The sequence below is a fragment of the Tripterygium wilfordii genome, chromosome 23 (genome assembly GCF_013401445.1).
Source record: "Tripterygium wilfordii isolate XIE 37 chromosome 23, ASM1340144v1, whole genome shotgun sequence".
In the NCBI taxonomy this organism is placed as follows: Eukaryota; Viridiplantae; Streptophyta; class Magnoliopsida; order Celastrales; family Celastraceae; genus Tripterygium; species Tripterygium wilfordii.
Window position 1 is genome coordinate 4,593,341 of NC_052254.1, and position 17,936 is coordinate 4,611,276.

The window sequence follows — 17,936 nt, forward strand, 5'->3', positions numbered from 1 at the left end:
CTAAAGAAGTTGAGGGAGATAACTAATCTATCAATAACTGCATTTCTTGAATTAGTTGTTAAGACAAATATTCGTAGACGCCCCTCCTCAAAGAAAAAAGTAGACAAATCAACTCGTTGCAATCCGTTTGCATTTGAGGTCGTTGCCACAACACTAATTAGCCCTAAAAAAAAAAATTTCCTTTTGACTACGACATTGAGCCATGCATGCATGAGTTACGTTTATACCATATCACCTAGCCACATGACCTTTAGCCAGAATTGCATATCCTTGCTCTTTTAGCCTACCCAAATGAATATGTGTGCTCTGGCACACCTTTGTCCAGCCCGTCGTCATTGACTCTGATGCTATTTGTTTGGGAGATATGACCATGGCGTTTCCATGTGCATACACGCACACCTATTAGCGTATGTGGCTAACGTATATGTTTGGAATCCATATGAACCCAAAAGAAGCTATTAGGTGTCCATTTAAGTTTGTTAACCACTTAACTTTTTTTTATACTTATATGATGCGCTACTTCATTCACTTGTGAATTCTCAATATTAAGTTTCTTATTACATTTTTCTAGATTTATAAGTTTCCTTTGGTTTTTAAGTATGCTTTTGGTCACATGCCACTACATATAATAGCTCTTTTTAGACTACTCAAGAAATCAATCAATATTATCTATAACGATAGAGATGTCATTGTTCAGCTCAACAAAAAAAAAAAGCCCACAACTGCATATAACGGAATCAATTTGTTTTGGAAATTTGGATTCTCTACCCTGTGGCGTCATAAAACGACGTCGCATGAAGCTCCCCTACGAAACCAAAACGCTCCGTATCAGTCATGACAAAAAACCAAAGAAGAAGAAACTAACAGAAATAACGTACTCTCGAACAACCAAACAGCGCAGCTCGAATTTGAAGCCCAAAACATGACACGATTAATCATTTCGTAGTCCGAGTTCAGCTTGCAAACGGGCGGTGTTGCCTTGATAGCTTGATCGCGTTTTGCACTTAAAAGGTCGGTGATTTCACCAAAACTTTTTCTGCTTTTATGTTGTGAGTTGTATTGCCGTCGATTAGAATTGCTGTGTGTTGATGGATTATGTGAATAATGTTTTGTTTTAAAAGTGCACTCCAAGTGTTCGATAATTTGCTCATTTGAAGTTTAATGCAATTTCTGCTCGATTTTTTTAGTCGGTTTTTGTCAATGCCTAGTGTACTGCTCTAGTTACTTTGGGATTGCATTAGTTTTCTTGTGAATGTGAATGCGTACTAAACAAATCGTTGTGTTGACAATAACGGGTCGTTGGCTGAGATGGTAAACTTGACCGCGGAGGTCGTGAGTCCAACTCAGTGTTTTCATTTATCACAATTTGTGAGATAGACACTTGCTCGTGTGCGAATGCCACCTTGCATTATTGGTTCATGGAGTTGCGGGTGGTGGATTCCACCTTACCAAAAAAAGGATCGTTGTGTTGACCATAAAACTCGATAGATTTAATTGCCTGGTTTGATTAAGCAATAAAACGTATTCTAAACAAAACAATACCTTCAATTAGCAATGGCTCATTTCAATAAAATACGAAAATCAATACATCAAACTACGAGAACCTATCATTTATCCAAGTAAGGGTGAGTCAAGGTAGTCTCCTCCCATAACTCTCATCACATAACTCTCCTTCCATTAACTCTATTCTTCATTTTTCAATCCAAGCAAACCCTAAATGTAACTTAGGTAACTCTAGCGATGAAAGCTGGCCGGAATGAGCATTCTGCCGTAAAAGCTTGACAATGCAGTTCTTTTGCTGCTTGAAACAATTGCTTTTAAAGCATAAACGTACAAACTACAAAAGATCAATCATCAAGAAGTTCACATTCAATTCTCTGAAAGAACAACATTTTAGAATTGAGGTCGAATCCCACATTATACTGTTGTTGAGCCATCATCCCAATCACTGACAGCTTTTGGCGACTGTTTCCGTTCACATAACTTGGTCCAACAGCCATGCAAAACACATCCCGTGATACCTGCGAGAACAAGCTGCCCACATCCAACCCCAAATCAGCACCATCGGCAAAACGGAATGTCACCACTGGAAACCCAGCGAGATCTCGGCTCACACTCCCAATGTAGCATAGTTGCCAAGGCCTTGCAACGTACCTATATTCTTGCAACTGTGTCTCTAAGAGACTCTGAACTTCAAACCTTAGCTCATCATAGACTTTTCCTGCAAGCCATGTATACGCGGACCCAGAGTCGATGACAACTCCATTGTCTTCATCTGGTGTTTTTCTAAATACATTTGGGTTTATATCTAGATCTTTTTCGCCTAAACTGATTCCTACCATTTTAACGTAGTAATGAGCTTTGTAAACCTCCAATGGAGTCGAATACCCTTCCATCACTGCTCCATCCCCTATAATTAACCGGTTGTAAGCATAATTCGGGTCATTCATATTTCCAATACAGTAGGAGAATTTTGAGCCCATTTGTGTTACCAAAGATGTTGGCCATCTGGTTTCATCCATGGCAAGTCCAAACACTCCTCTGTTGTCTTGGTCAATGTCAAGCCTGTTACTCTCTGCACATCCAATAGTCACATTGGAGATAATATTAGTATCTCCATCTGATGTACTGCAAGTCAGCTGTTCCTTTGAGAGGATTCCTTTTAATCCAATGCCGCGAACATATCTGATTTTGAACATGCACTTGTTTTCCCAGCTGCAGGAAGGGCAATGATAAGGTTTACATGGCATTGGGGTATACGTGGACGACTTGGAAGGGTCGAAGATCTGGTGGTTCTCCTCTTGGGAGCAAAGATCGCATGTTAGGCAATTAACCCATATGAGGCTACTCCCAGTGTCCATGACTGCGAGTTGGGAAAATGGCGGTTGTCCGATGGAGAATTCTACGTAGAACAAGCCTCTATCTGCTGCAGTTGGAGTGGTATGTTTATCATGTGTGCCTGATTCTATTGCAGATAAATAGGCGAAGCGAGTGATGGAACTCTCGATATCTTGCTTGGCACTGTCAATGGGGTTGTAGTAAGGTGATAATACGTTGTCTCGATGAACGAGTTTTGTCACAAATCTTCTGGGTTTGGTGATTGTAGGTAGAGCATGTCTTGCTAGAGTTATAAAGAACAGGAATGAGTAGATAGTATTTGCAGACACCATTGCCATGACAAGAAAGTATTGAACTCTTGGAGATTGACAGATTGAGCCAAGAATGCTTGGAAACAGTACTGGTAAAGCATGGTTTAAATGGTTTAAAGAGAAGACGAACTCAAAGATCGTGAGGATTCTAGGAAATCGAAGTTGCTTAAGAATATAAAAAGAGAAAGAACATTGAAAAGAAGATGAATCCCACTCTTGGTGAGATATCCACAAAATTCAATATTCACATGGCTGCTAGACGATCCTTATGATGTTTTGTGTAGCAATTTTCCATCCAACAGTTTATTGTACTCAATCTAGTGATGGACTTCAGGTATGTAGGCATCAAAAGGCAGTTTCTTTACACTTGCAATGAATTCTGGAATAACTAGCATTCTTCTTATAAGAATACATGCTGATTGTTAAGGGTTAGGTGGTGCACTCTTTGAACCTCTGCCTCCTTATTTGCTTCTGCATTTTGTGAAGTGTTACTTTATCCTGATATGCTTTTGTAATACTGTCATGACAGACAAACTGCTGCCAATCACAATCACTAACTTAAAACTACAGAGCCACACAGTTCAAATTGAATATGGAATCTGAGGTGAAAAAACTTTTACCTTCTTGGGCCTGAGAAACAAATATCACACTGGGAACAGCATTAGTTCCTCCCATCTTATGTTTCAAATGGCAGTTGCCCATTTGACAGGATTCCTTGTGAACTGGCCACGGCAATATAGGAGATATTGTACTGGCACCGGTCGCTGTTGCAGTGGTCACATTGATAAGGCTTGCAGCGCAGGGGAGCGTATGTAGAAGACTTGTAAATCATCAGCACCTGAAGCTATGGCCGATAAATAGGCAACGCGCAGTATCGAACTCTCAAGTTGTCATCTGGATTGTAATAAGTAAGCCATACTTTACCTCACTATTCAACATAAATCCTCTAAATTAATAAATTTATAGCAACAGCAAACTAAATTAAACTAAATTAATTTCAGATTAATATACAGTTGCAAGGGACTGATGTCTCCAACATCAAAGCAAACAAAGGACAAACAACATAGATGTTTTGCAGGAATTCTGGTGTCATGACAACTGAAAGCATTTCAAGACAAAGGACAAACTAGAAAATGATCAGAGACTCATTGCAGTAAGGTCTTCACAATGGACTTCACATTCAGCTTCTTCAGGTCGGTATATGACTGCCCACAACCAACAAACATGACCGGTGCTCCAGATACATAAACCATCGAGAGCGCAGCTCCCACCTACAACCAAACATTTATAAACAAACATTAAAAACACCCAATGAATCCAACTACTTCAAGGTTTGTATTAAGTAAGTGGAACTTCTACCATCTAACCAAAAATGACCAACATACAAATCTAGAACTCTTGCAGATACTTTTAAGTAATTAAACTAATATAAGGCAAAGCTAGTTGAAATTCATTTGTCTACCTTATCATCAATTGTATCAAATTTAGTGAGCAAGATTCCATCAATCAATCTGGGATTAGGTGAAGCAGAAAGGTCAGCCAATTTCTGCAAGGGAAAGATAAGCAAGCAGCTCAGTAATCAAATCCTTATAGAACTCAATAACATACATTAAGAAGCACTATATGATAACTCCATATATGAAAGCAAACCTGATTGAACTTTGATAGTTGATCAACTGCATCATTTCCAACTAGTGCCTCACCAACAAACAAAACCAGATCTGGATTGTTCATGTTAATAAGTTTTGACAGTGCTCTCATCAAAGGTTCATTATCCTGGAGGGAACAGCATACATGTCAAATAGCATTAACGTATTTAGCAAACATAGTATCTTATTGCATATTCCTCTAACAGGGATACCATCCAAAGTCTGACCAGGTAACACTTTTTTTTAACAGAAGTCTGATCAGGTAACTCTTGGTTCAAAAAAATTCAACATTTGTGCTGCTCTTCACAAATCAATTTAATATGCACTTATCTTCATTGCACATTTTAGATGATTTACCTTCATGTTTGATTGTATGTCAATAACTTATTTGTTACATAAAAAAACCTACTTCTAAAAGCAATATGCACATACCTAAATCACACAAGTAGCACCTAAATACAAAAGGAGAACAGCAGAAACAATACAACCATTACCAATAAGATATTCCTTGTACAGTACCTGCATTCGGCCAGCAGTATCAACAAGAACTACATCAGATCCATTGCGTTGAGCCTCCTGAATTGCTTCCTTTGCAACAACAGCAGGATCTTTCTCATAGCCTTTCTCAAATATAGGGATCTGGCAACAAAAGTCAGTTACAACTCATAACTTTCATACCATTGCGAATCGATGTTATTTAAGCAAAAGGGAGAAAGAATGCATGAACCCTATTTTTTCTTCATTGCAGTTGAACTAACCTGTCGAACTGTCGTCAGTTGCGAAGACTTGCTACTTGAATTCATGAGGGAAACTAATGTTTTCGCCATACATTCCTATCTAAGGTCCTACTCCCAACAACTCCTATTCAATTCATATATTTTCTTATTACTTCTAGTCATGGTTTTTATAGGTCTTCTCATCTTTTCTTTTTAGTATCTACAACATGAATTCCATCAGTTCTTCACACCACAGTACTATTATCTATTAGTCGTACATGTCCATACCATCTTAAATAATGTTCTAGCATTTTTACTTCGATTTGAGCTACTTTTCCTTAGCTTTAATAGTCTCATTTCTTATCCTAAACATGTGGAACATGATCAGAAAATTTTTGAGCAAAATTCTGAAAATAGAAGGGTTCAATTACTGGAACAATTAAAGAAGTGCTGGTTGCATTAGCCTACATTTTGAAGGAGAATAACGCAAAAGGGATTCATGATTACTTCCTCCAGTGACCTGCCAATAGTCTCATTTCTTATCCTAAACATGTGGAACATGATCAGAAAATTTTTGAGCAAAATTCTGAAAATAGAAGGGTTCAATTACTGGAACAATTAAAGAAGTGCTGGTTGCATTAGCCTACATTTTGAAGGAGAATAACGCAAAAGGGATTCATGATTACTTCCTCCAGTGACCTGCCGAATTATATGGTTAGAGAGAAATAACAGAAGTGTTTTGTGGAGTTAAATCTACTTCATGTAATGTTGAAGGAAAATAGTTATATAATGTCTTATTTTGGATGGGGTGGTGGTGGGGAGGGATGATAAGGTATGGAAAAAGGGTAATAAGTTGTAGCAAAAAAAAACTTATAAGTTTCATAGTTTGCTAAGCCTAAATAATTCATATTCTTTGGTAATTTTTCCACATGGACATGAATCCAACCCCAAAGGGCCCAGATAAACCGAAATGTTGAACGGTGATATAATACCTGCAGTCTACGTGCATGGGTTCGCAGCTGCTCTACAGCACCTGATCTGAATGTATCACAAGCAGCCATCATGACATTGACCTTATGCTGCAGAAGCCAGTATGCAACCTACAAATGACAATCAAAAATAGTCTGTCTCATCAAAAATATGCCCAAAACAATTTTAAAAGGACCTACATCTCAAGAAAAGGAACACAGTCTCACCTTGGCAAGATTGGTAGATTTTCCAACCCCATTGACACCAACAAAGACAACAACATACGGTTTCCTCTGTTCTTTGGCAGCATGCACATCTCTCATGATGTCGATAGAACGCTTAGGGGTCAATATTCGGATAAGTGCTTCTTCCATTGCATCCTGTAGGAACAATCAAATTGCAAAATAAAGATAGTCAATCAAATATAAAAGCATATAGGAGCTAAAATTCAAAACCCAACTGGGTATTCGATATCAAAGGATAGAAAGGACTGAGCTGGCTAACCTTAGCTATTGAAGATATCCTTGTGAATGAAGACAGCTTTTTACCTTCAAGACTAGCAGAAACTGATTCACAAAGCTTCTCGGCTATCTCCTCAGCCTGGAGATATCACAGACAACGAAATCCCAAAAGAATGCTTGAAAAGAGATCGGTAGGCATCAACAAAACTAAGTAAGGTGCATCTGATAGAGAGAACAAATAAAAGTTCAAGCATACCACATTCTTGGTCATGAGACTATCTTTAAGAGCTTTCAAAGCAGGCTCAAGGTCTGCCTTGTCCAAATTTGCCTTTCCAGCAATGCTGAGAATAGGAAGTGCACAAAGAGATGTAACCATCTAATGATTTACACAGTAGCAGAAAGCAGGAAAGGCAAGAAAAAATTATTGAACTATCAACGAAGTCAATCATATGCCAAACAATTTTAAAGGACCGCCATGCATATGCCAATGAATCAACTAACACCGACCCCAAAGGAAGCATGTTGGTACCAGGAGCATATTATGTTCAATACTAAAGTCCACATAGTTACACTAGTATAGCCACACTCTCTCTGAGATAATTATGATGATAATTTTAACATAATATGTCCACTAAACCGATGCTTGAGCTGACATTCTGGCACAAAGACCTTACAAATACCAACAGATTCCACAAACAACAAACAGCCCATAGTCTTTGTGGCCAAGAATTCCGATTACGCACTAGAAAATAATTGTGCTCCATGGCAATCTTGGCAATCTGGGAGATGCAGACACACGACAGAAAACTAGATCCATTTGGCCTGCTACTGTCACAGCTCAGATCCAGTAATAACTTAAATTCCAAAAGTAATGTTAACAGCACTATGCATCTAAAAGTGGGTACCCTAATTCAAGAGAGGGTGATGACATAATAACCACAAAATAAATAAGAAGATAAAATGCCTCAAGAATCCTTAGTTCAATTTTTGCTTTGTGACCAAATATGCCTCACATAAACAGAACTTTTAGGGGTATGTAAAAGCCTCGAGGATCATGAACAAACATGAGCCATCCTTAAATTAATAAACAATAAGTAGACACAAAAACAAAACCATGTACCTCTGAAACACAGACGAAAACCATCCTTTCTTCTTAGCCTCAGGCTTGCTGTTCTTCCCCGCGTCAGCATCATCTTCTTCTTCAGACTCACCATCACTGCTTAACATCTCTTCTTTGTCCATCATACTTTCACCATGTTCAACTCCTGCAACCTCTATATTGTCCCCATTCTCTTCCGCTGGATCAGTAAAATCCAATTTCTTTTCTGGAGGCTTATCATCCCAAACTCTATTCTTCTTTTCTATCTTTTTCTTTGGGTCCACTTTCGAAAGACCCTTGTTAACAACAGTATCAGTTTTCTTACCACCTTTAATTCTACGCTTAAGTTCACCTACATTGAAAGCTTCAACATTGGAACTTGCATTTTCCTTACCATTTACAACAGCACTAGTGGATTGAGATTCTTCGATCTCAACATTGTTTCTGTTGGAGTGTCCATTTTCAAACTTCCGGCCTTTCCAATCATCACCATCCCCACCATCCTTTTGCGGAGCACCTCCCCCTTTCTTCTTCTTATTTGCACCTTCATAACCGACCCTTGATGTCTGTCCTTGCTTCTTACCACCATTTAGAGGCTTACTGAACTGCTTTGATTTCCTTAATTCCTCAGCCCGGGCTTCCGCTTCCTTCCTAAGCTGCCTAAATGTTTCATCAAAGTCATTGAAGACAGTTCGTTTTGGATCATATATCTCCGCGAACTCACTCTTCACCATGGCAAGCAGATCATCCACATACAATAACTGGAGAATCCGCTGATACACAGCAACAAAAACAAGGCCAAGCTCATTATGGAAAGTCCATTTAAGGGTATAAGCACCACCTTGGGTATCATAGTTGTATGAAGATGCACCAGATCGCTCCTCCAAAAGACAGGTCCTGATCAAAGCATCAATTGGTGATCCTCTAAGAGCATTCCCAAGCTGATTACATGTCCAGAGAATTAATCCTCCCCTGGTAAAAATCAGTAACTCCTCTAACATCTTCGATTGTCACCAATTATCCTGCAATTGAATCCACCCAAAATAAGATTCTAATAAAGCCTGTAAATTTATCCACCGTAGACTTGTTCATGATACAGAAAAACAAAGGATCATATCAAGACATCATCAAACTCCCATATTTTCAAGAAAAAGAAAAAAGAACGGATTATAGTTTCGTGCTACGATAACCACTCAATGCACCAAAAAAGGGAAAAATATGACATCAAAATCTGGCAACACCGTAATACAGTACGCAATCGCAAAAAGCAATTTGAAACAAAAAATTTCACAGATCAAGAGTTTATGAATTCAAACGCCAGACAGACTTATAACAGGAATCAGATCATGACATAAGAGACACTGCTAAGGATCTCCGACTCGAATCGAAATTCATGGAAAAAGAAACATACCTGACTTTCTCTTTGAAAATCTGAGAAACTACGAAGAACTACAAAGAAAAAGAAAAAAAGAACGAAAGAAGGAATCAAAAATGGGGGACGTGCCGAGGTTCCACTTATATCGATTTCCATGGGATATTGCGCACGCCACTAAAATGGTTGTTTTGTAAATTAAAAATGCTGAAAAAGTTTTCTTTTTAAAAAAAAAAAACCTTAAAATTGTTTTCTTTTTTAACTTCTTTATTTTTTGTTCCTTGAGCAACTTGTAAAATTTTGTTAGACGAATAAAAATGTATTAAATTTTATATTTTATTGATGTGATTATATTGAAAAATGTGTTTTGTTGATGTGGTTGTATTGAGAGACATGTTTTGTTGATGTGATTGTATTGAGATTTTATGTTTTGATGTAATTTTTTTAGGGATAATGGAGACATGGAGGTGAGAAATGATAATGTATAAGAATTTGTATTTTGCTGATATTACTGCATTGGGAGATATGTTTTGTTGATATTGGGAGATGTGTTTTGCGCTATATTGAGATACGTGTTTGACTTCACTTTTTATATTTTTGTATAATAGATATGAGATTTTTTTTAACCCAACAAAAATGTACTACTGCATTTGCGAATGAGAGTATGCGTGGATTCACGTTGCTATCTCTTTAACATATTCTCTATTTTACCTACTCAAATACTAATTTTTGAAAATGTATAGATTATCTATCCAACAACAACTATATAGTATCTCTATCCTAAATCTCTAGTACATTAAAATATTAGTTTCTTCTTATTTTATTATTATTTTGTATATTATTTGATTTTACGTAAAAATTAAAATATTTACTAAATATTTCAAGTAAAAAAATAATTAATAATAAATATTCTCACCCGTGTGTGTAATTTTCTAATTTACATATTGTATGTTGTTAGTATTTTGTTTGTTAGTTATATGCTATTAATATAAATTTAGCCTGCAGTTCTTCCATGGAGGACAAACAAAGCTCATGAGGAGAACAATGGGTCCGTTTGGGAGTGCTTTGTATTTTTGTGTTGTGAGGTAAAAAAATTGTGGCGTTGTAAGGTGAGTTCGGCTGACAAAAAGCGTTTGACATGCTATTAAAAAAACTATGGTGACAGTTTAACGTTTGGATGAATAAAACTGTGGTGAGGTGGGGTGAAGAATTAAATCAATTTTGTCTAATTTTAATTGTAATATGTATCCTAATTATTTTTTAAATATTATCTAATCAATATGTTATGTTTTATGATGAATTAAATTATTTTTAAAAATAAATTATTCTTATATTAATCTTATGAAGCTGGAAACCTCATTCACTATTTTGTTGACCATATATAAACTAATTTTCTTAATATAATGGTATTAAATTATTAATGCTATATTATAAAAATTAACGATATTTTTAGTACTTCCTATTCACTTTCTTCAACCTACAACTCGAGCACTCTCTGAACTTCTTCCTTTGCCTTTGCCCCACAACCACTTTGCAATCACTCGACCACTCTTTGCTATGCTTTATATGCCGTAATCACATGTCTATACTGTAACCCATAACTGAAATTAGTGAGATCTGATGTCGCGAGGGAGCCGAATTGAGTATGGGTGCCGGACTGCCGGTGGACCTGGTGTCGCACATAGGACTGTCGATGGACCTGGTGTCGCAGGTGATTTAGGTTAGATTTTGATCAGGACAAAATTGTCATTAAGTGAAATATTTGAGGGTAAGCGGGTAAAATTGAAGGTGTTTTATTTCCGGAACAAAGTTCGTCAAACTCATTCTCGTGTGAAAGCAGCTCTCAGGAGCTTTCCCGCTTGCCGGGATTTGGTGAGGTTTCACCCCTGCGGGCAACACTCCCAAACACCTTAACCATGGACGTGTCCGTCATTTGTGAGATGCGGTGAATTTTTTTTGCTTCTACCGAGGACCCAAACGGACCCAATATGAGAATCATAAGCCTTTGGGTTCGGTCATGACAAATTTGAGCTTCAACAAAACATCAATATCATCGGGGATGGAGCCAAAAATTCATATAGGGGGTCTAAAGTTTGACGGGAGTTCGGGGACAGCGTCATCAAAATTTTTTAGGGCTATTTAATGAAAAAATTACTCAATTTTTGATTGATTATAGCAAAATTAAAACGAAAAACAAAAGTATCATTAAATGCATAAAGATCATGTACTTAAGAAAAACATAACCACCACAACGTCCACGCTCCAAACACTTTACCTAGAGGCTAAAACAATCAAACTCCTTGACAACTTTCCCGCAGATGTGGTATCCTTGCTTCTCGTTTCTTCTCTTGAATACCCTCGTTTTATTCTTGTTCGACAGGTAGGAATAGTGGCTGGCATAATCAATCTAATAGGGATACTCGATATCTCTTGGCTTGAGTTAGGCCTTTGGGTCACTTTGATATTATGATATAAGTTAGCATATATTATTAAATTGTATGGTTGACAAATATAGATATCCTGTACATTACTTTGTATGAATACCTTCATTTCATATGAATAAAATATGCATTCAACCTGATTCTTATTGTAGTTGTATACCTTGTATAAAATATTTTGTCTCAATATTTATTAGAATTTTTAGTCCATAGAAATCAACAAATGTTATCCGTTTTAAATTGTATGGCTCCTATGAATATATTGAGCCCGCACGACTTATTTTTTAAGGAAGTCATCCATCTCAATAGTGTTCTAGGCAAAAGTATGTTTAAGTGGATAATTATTATGCGATGTGGTTATCTCTTAAAAAAACACATTATTAAAGAACTGAATTTATCTGTTAACAATATTTAATAAGAGAGACAATAAGACTCACTGCCAAGTGCCAAATTTTGTTTCACAGCTGGATCTAGAGAGGTAAAGTCATATGGAATGGGATGTACAGATGATGAAATTTGCTAAGGCAACTGGTATGATTAGAATAAAAAGGGGAATGTGATCAACTGATCATGGTTGATTATTTTTTATTTTTATTAATTTTCTTGCATATATAATAAATATAATAATGGGTCTACATCTACATCTGTCCATTCAAAGGAAAGAAAGGCCACCATCACCCACCACATTTCAAAGCCCAAAAATAAGGTACGCAAACAATAACTGCAACAGCAACACATCAGAAAAAGAAAGCAACCGCATCATCCCATGTTTAGAGTATGTCTTCTTTTTTTCTTTTTTTTTTTCCAGCCCCATTTTGATCTCTCTTTGTCTAGACACAGACGCACAAAGAAAAAAGAAAACATGGAAACTGAAACTCCACCCACAAAGAAGAGTCCACACCACACCCAACTAATCGCTCTGTCTCTCTCTCTCCAATGGCCCAGCTGGACCAAAATTTATGTAGAAGAAAAACCAAAAAAAGGGAAGGAAAGATGGAGAGGAGAAGAGAAGGAAAGAAAATATATACGGAGAGGCAATAGTAGATGTCTTCAATTGTCCTCCCAACCAAACCCACCTCACAAAACCTCTTTTACCAGCCACCTCTCTTCCTATCTCTCTCACAGTCACAGCACAACAACGGATAAAAGCATGTGTACCAGAAATACCCTTCTGCTGCAACCCCAAAAAAATCCCATCTTCATCACTGTCTCAGACTCTCAAAAGAAAAATCATTTTTCTCACCGAATAATGTGGGCTTCTTTGGGTTTTCTTTGTCATGGTCAGAGTCTCACAGAGAAAACAGGAAAGCAAGAAACTTCCCCTCACTTCTTTCTTGTTTCTATCCCCATCTCTCTCTCAACCGTTCTCTTTCCTTGTTATTTATTTTTGTTCCGTCTCTTTCTTACCTCTTCATATTTCTCTGTTATTATCATTGAGACTCTTCTCCTGCCTATTTCTTTTCTATTTCTTCATAGTTGCTTCGTTTTGTTATCTGGGTTCTTTTGTTTCTCTGTAATCTGATATGAAGAAGCTGAAAGGGGTGGGTGTGGCTCCTAGAACTACGTCTCCTCCTCCGCATGGCTTTTATGATGACAGAATCAGTTTCAAACATCAAAGCCTCTTGCAAGACTACGAGGAGCTATTCAAAGTAATCTTTTTTTTTTTTTTGGGTTTTCGTTTTTTGGTGATTCCCTTTGCGTGTTTTCCTTAGATCTGGTCGCTTGTATGATCTCTGGAGTTCTACTTTATGGATTTATTTTTTATGGTTATTTTGGCTTGTTTGGTTGCCTGGAGTAAGAAGAAGAGATGATTTTAATTCGTCTTTGGCTCTCTTGGGTTGATTGATTGAGATCCTGCATCGTTGAAGCTAGGGAATGAAGTTTTTCTCTTTCCAGTTTTTCTGTTTCTAGGTTTCAGTTTCTTGTTTAGGGTTACTTGTAAAACTGATAAAAGGGAAATTCCGATATTAGATTTTTAGTGATTTTGTTGTTTTCATGGTAGTTTAACTAATCTAAGCCTTGTAGTTCGAGGATAACTTTTAAGCTTTGATGGATTTGACTCATTTTATATTTGGGATTATTTGCTGGCATAGGGTTTTATGGTTCAATGTGCTTCCCAATCTACGTATGCACCAGAACTTTCGTGTCTACCTCTTTAGGCCCTCATATGAGTTATCTGTTAAAGGGCACCATTAGGGTTTTATGGTTCAAAATTCAAATGTGCTCTGCTTGAGTTCTTGTTTATGGTTTTTGGAAGGCACCATTCTATGTGTTATCTGTTAGAAGGTGAAACATTTCTATGGCCTTTACTTCTATGTTGCTTTTAACCAGCACTATTATATATGTGAATCTAAATTTGCTGTTTGTTTAACCCTATTCCGTGTGTCAGGTGTCTTTGCTATGTTTTTTAGTCGTTAACTGCATATTTAGTCTCTGCCAAAAGTATTTGGCGTGCATGGTTTCCTATGGTGGATAAACATTATTCATTCCAATTCAGGAAACAGAGGTCAAGAAGAAGAAGTTGGAGAGGACAAAACAGAGAAGACTGACCCTCTTGGGTGAAGTCCGGTATTTATTTATCCTATACCTCTGTGTATTTGTTGAATTTGCTTATATGCAGTTAGGTAGTAATATGAAATAACTTTGGAATGTCTCGTCAAATATAGATTTTTGAGGCTGCGTTACATGCACTTAATGCAAAACCAGTATCAAAAATCCGTGCCTGAACAACAATTCCCAGAGAGTTCTGAAATTAAAAGTAGAGACATTGCAAAAAAAAGTAGTTGGAATGGAAAGAAATATGCTTTACCACCTCCAGTTCCACCTTTCGTTTTGAACAAGAAGGGAAAGACTTACGTTGAAAGACAAACCACTTTGAAAAAACCTGCTTCAAGTTTTGACGTAAGCCAGAAGCAAAAGATTTATGGTGCAACAGAAGATGCTCTACAGGATTCCAGATCAATTCTTGACTTGAATGAAAGGGGAAGAATTCAGAGTGGAGAGGAAGCTACTGTCCGAAATGGAACCCCGGTTTTTGATTTAAACCAGATTTTGGTAATCAATAACTTGTGTAACTTCTATTGGTTATGAATCCATTTATCTTCTAACTGAGCTAATGAGTTCTTGTTATACTATTGATGCAGATAGACGAGGAAGAATTGAAGGGTAATCGTGAGTCATTGAGAACGGAGGAGCCAAAGAAAAGTTCAATTAGAGCCGGAAGTGATGAGCAATACAATGATGTGATGTTATCAGCCTGTAGAAATATTGGCAATGTGCCAAGCAAGTCGGGGAAGAGGAAGATCTCATGGCAAGACCAGCTAGCGTTGAGGGTTTGAAACCATCTTTGTGAGTTCCAAAATATTTTACAGTTTTGGTGGTTTGAAAAGTTTTCTTTGTGATACCCAATTTGCATACTTAATTTTCATTTGTAAAGGCAATTCTTATATATCCATTATGATAATCAAGATTTTATGGGCATCATCTTTCTTTCTCTACCTTGTAGATGCTGTTTAGTCCCTGTGAATTTCTTGGTTGGCGTAAACTAGATGCCATTTTGGAATCCTCCAAAATACTCTTCTGCCGGAATTTAGATTCGGCTGCTCAGTGCCGCTATTGGTGCGAGTTGTAAGGAGTCTTGGTCTCGAGTCGAGCTGGGGCGTCATTTCATTCTCGTAACGGGAGTGAGTGCACCGCAAAACCAGACAAGTTACTCCCTCGCCTCGCAGCGGCGGCATCTGTCTTTTAAGTTTAGTCATTTCCTAAGACGGCTCCTCTTAAGTTTGTCTCTGATTGCTTGGTTCCAGCTCGTTTTGAACGGGATGCTTCATGGTCCCTCATAAATCGGCTGGGTTTGCATAGAAAAATATAGACAAAACAAGACAGAGAACAAGGAGAGCAAGCTTGAGAAAGAATTTGAGTGAACGAAATTCTCATGAGAAGTTTTGGTTCTTTTATGTTCGTGGGTTATTGGTGAGGGAAAAATAGTGAGTGTAGTAACAAATTTTCATATAGTGAATTTTCTTTGGTTGTCTTTGACAACGACCGTGATTTTTCTCCGGTTTTAGAATTTTCACATAAATTCTTGTGTCGTAATTGTGGTTTTATTCTCCTCTCTATTTTCAATATTGTTCTTGATATTTCTATGAAGGAGGATCCTGGTAAATTTCCCAACAGTTGCAACGTTTGACAAAATTTTGAATTGAATTTTAAGATTATCACTAAATGCATGGCATGTATCCATATTTAAATTGAAAATTTTGTCATATATATTTATTCATCCTTTATATATAGGGACAATCTAGAAAAATATCACATACCACATTACAATTATATTTTATCAATCAGACAACTTAATAAAATTACCAAATAATTCAATTCTCACAATTTGATTACTTTTAGGGCTCGTTTGGTTACCCATATAATGTAATGGTAATTGTATTCACATTACATTAAAATGTTTGGTATCCATTAATTTAAAAATGTAGTGCAATCCAATTACTTGGCAATCAAGTTCCTGACAAAAACAAGTAATCCAAATATCATCTAAAAATTGGTATTGTGATTACAAAATCAAATATTTGTTCTTTGGACAAATATATCCCCAATGGTTATAAATTATTTTCAGTTGTATCCTTCTATATTAAAGTTCGGGTCAAGCTTCAGGGCCGGGTAGACCCTAGGTTAGGCCTGGGTCGGGCTTCAGGATCGGGTCTGGTCGTGTCCTGAATACGGTATCAAGGATCGAAGTAGGGATTTGGGATCGAGGTTGTGATCTAGGATCGAAGTAGGGATCGAGATAAGGTTGAGATCCGGGATCGAGCTCGGGATCTAGTATCGAAGCCAGGATCCGAGATCGAGGCAGGGATTCAAAATTTGGGATCAAGGTTGAGATTGAGGCTGGGATCAGGGATTGGGCTAGAGATCCGGACCGAGATTTGAGATCGAGGCCGAGATCAAGGATCGGGCTCAGGATTTGAGATCAAGGTTGGGATTCGGGATATGGGTCGGGATCCGAGATCGGACCTAGGATCTGGGATCGGGGTCTGGAGTCAGGATTGCGCCCAGGATCCGGGATCATGCTCGACATATGGGATTGAGCTCGAGATCCGAGATTGAGCCTAGGTCATACATGGTTCCAGGATCGGGCCTGAGTTAGGCATGAGCGGTATCGGGCCCAATTTAGTCAGGGGTCCTGGATAGGGCCATGGTCAGACCCGAGATTCGAGATCGAGCTCGGGTCAGTTTGGGATCGGGTCGGGGTCTTGGTCAGGTCGATCGGGTTAGGGTCATGCCGGGGTTCGACATCAGGTCCGATTCAGATTGGAGTCCTGGATCAGGACATGGTCAGGCCCGAGATTCGAGATCGGGCTCGAGTCAGGCCAGGATCGGATCAGGGTCCTAGTCATGCCGGGATCTGGGATTGGGTCCGAGTCATGCTGGGGTACAACATCGGGCTCTGGCCAGGCTTCATGACTAGCTTTTGATTTTTTCAATAATGTTTTTAATATATGTAAAATTATAAATGTACAGGAGGGTAATTTTGAAAAACACTAAAAAGTGGAATACATTTCCATTTTATAAACCAAACACTTTAGTAGGATTACCTTGTAATGACATTACCACACAATTGGATTACTTGTAAATAGATTATAATTACTATTGTAATACATTGAACCAAACAAACCCTTAATGACAATCTTATTACCATCGCAATACAACCAACCAATGGGCCTTATTACAAACAGATGCAAAAGGGAAACTTTAGTCACACCCCACCTTTTACTAAAGACACCCCAATTTGAGTTGACCATCCCTTGTAAAACTCAGTTGACGGGGTGTCTTTAGTAAAAAGTGGGGTGTGACTAAAGTTTCCCGATGCAAAAATTAAAGGATAGCTCCGTTACAACATAACAAATACAATAATATAACAACACAAATGATTAAATATTCAATTCAAAATTTCACAAACCCTAAACGGTTTGTGGTTCATAAAAATACTTCTCGAAGAGTTGAATGCGATCACTCTCCAACCCAATTATTAACGCCAAGCTCCCATCATTGACTGGGCTGGGCAGAATATA

At 37.7% G+C, this 17,936-nt stretch overlaps 4 protein-coding genes across 4 annotated transcripts in view; 1 reads left to right on the forward strand and 3 right to left on the reverse strand.

Moving 5' to 3' along the window:
• Positions 1-1,847: 1,847 nt before the first annotated feature.
• On the reverse strand, positions 1,848-3,824 carry LOC119992701 (aspartic proteinase CDR1-like). Its single transcript, XM_038839494.1, has 2 exons — positions 3,770-3,824; positions 1,848-3,238 (listed from the first exon to the last, which is right to left on the reverse strand). The coding sequence occupies exons 1-2, from the start codon at positions 3,822-3,824 to the stop codon at positions 1,848-1,850; spliced, it is 1,446 nt and encodes a 481-aa protein (XP_038695422.1).
• A 234-nt stretch (positions 3,825-4,058) lies between these two features.
• Positions 4,059-9,586, reverse strand: LOC119993635 (signal recognition particle receptor subunit alpha homolog). Its single transcript, XM_038840836.1, has 10 exons — positions 9,455-9,586; positions 8,065-9,065; positions 7,201-7,285; positions 6,988-7,083; positions 6,711-6,863; positions 6,507-6,614; positions 5,318-5,437; positions 4,800-4,925; positions 4,612-4,695; positions 4,059-4,420 (listed from the first exon to the last, which is right to left on the reverse strand). The coding sequence occupies exons 2-10, from the start codon at positions 9,042-9,044 to the stop codon at positions 4,295-4,297; spliced, it is 1,878 nt and encodes a 625-aa protein (XP_038696764.1). The 5' UTR covers positions 9,045-9,065; positions 9,455-9,586; the 3' UTR covers positions 4,059-4,294.
• Positions 9,587-12,598: 3,012 nt separating this feature from the next.
• Positions 12,599-15,425, forward strand: LOC119992856. Its single transcript, XM_038839651.1, has 4 exons — positions 12,599-13,502; positions 14,351-14,421; positions 14,520-14,907; positions 14,997-15,425. The coding sequence occupies exons 1-4, from the start codon at positions 13,377-13,379 to the stop codon at positions 15,189-15,191; spliced, it is 780 nt and encodes a 259-aa protein (XP_038695579.1). The 5' UTR covers positions 12,599-13,376; the 3' UTR covers positions 15,192-15,425.
• A 2,400-nt stretch (positions 15,426-17,825) lies between these two features.
• Positions 17,826-17,936, reverse strand: part of LOC119992702 (shikimate O-hydroxycinnamoyltransferase-like) — a 3,538-nt gene continuing 3,427 nt past the window's right edge. Inside the window, exon 2 of the mRNA XM_038839495.1 lies at positions 17,826-17,936. This exon is cut by the window's right edge and continues 780 nt beyond it. Coding sequence (XP_038695423.1) covers positions 17,826-17,936 — 111 coding nt within the window.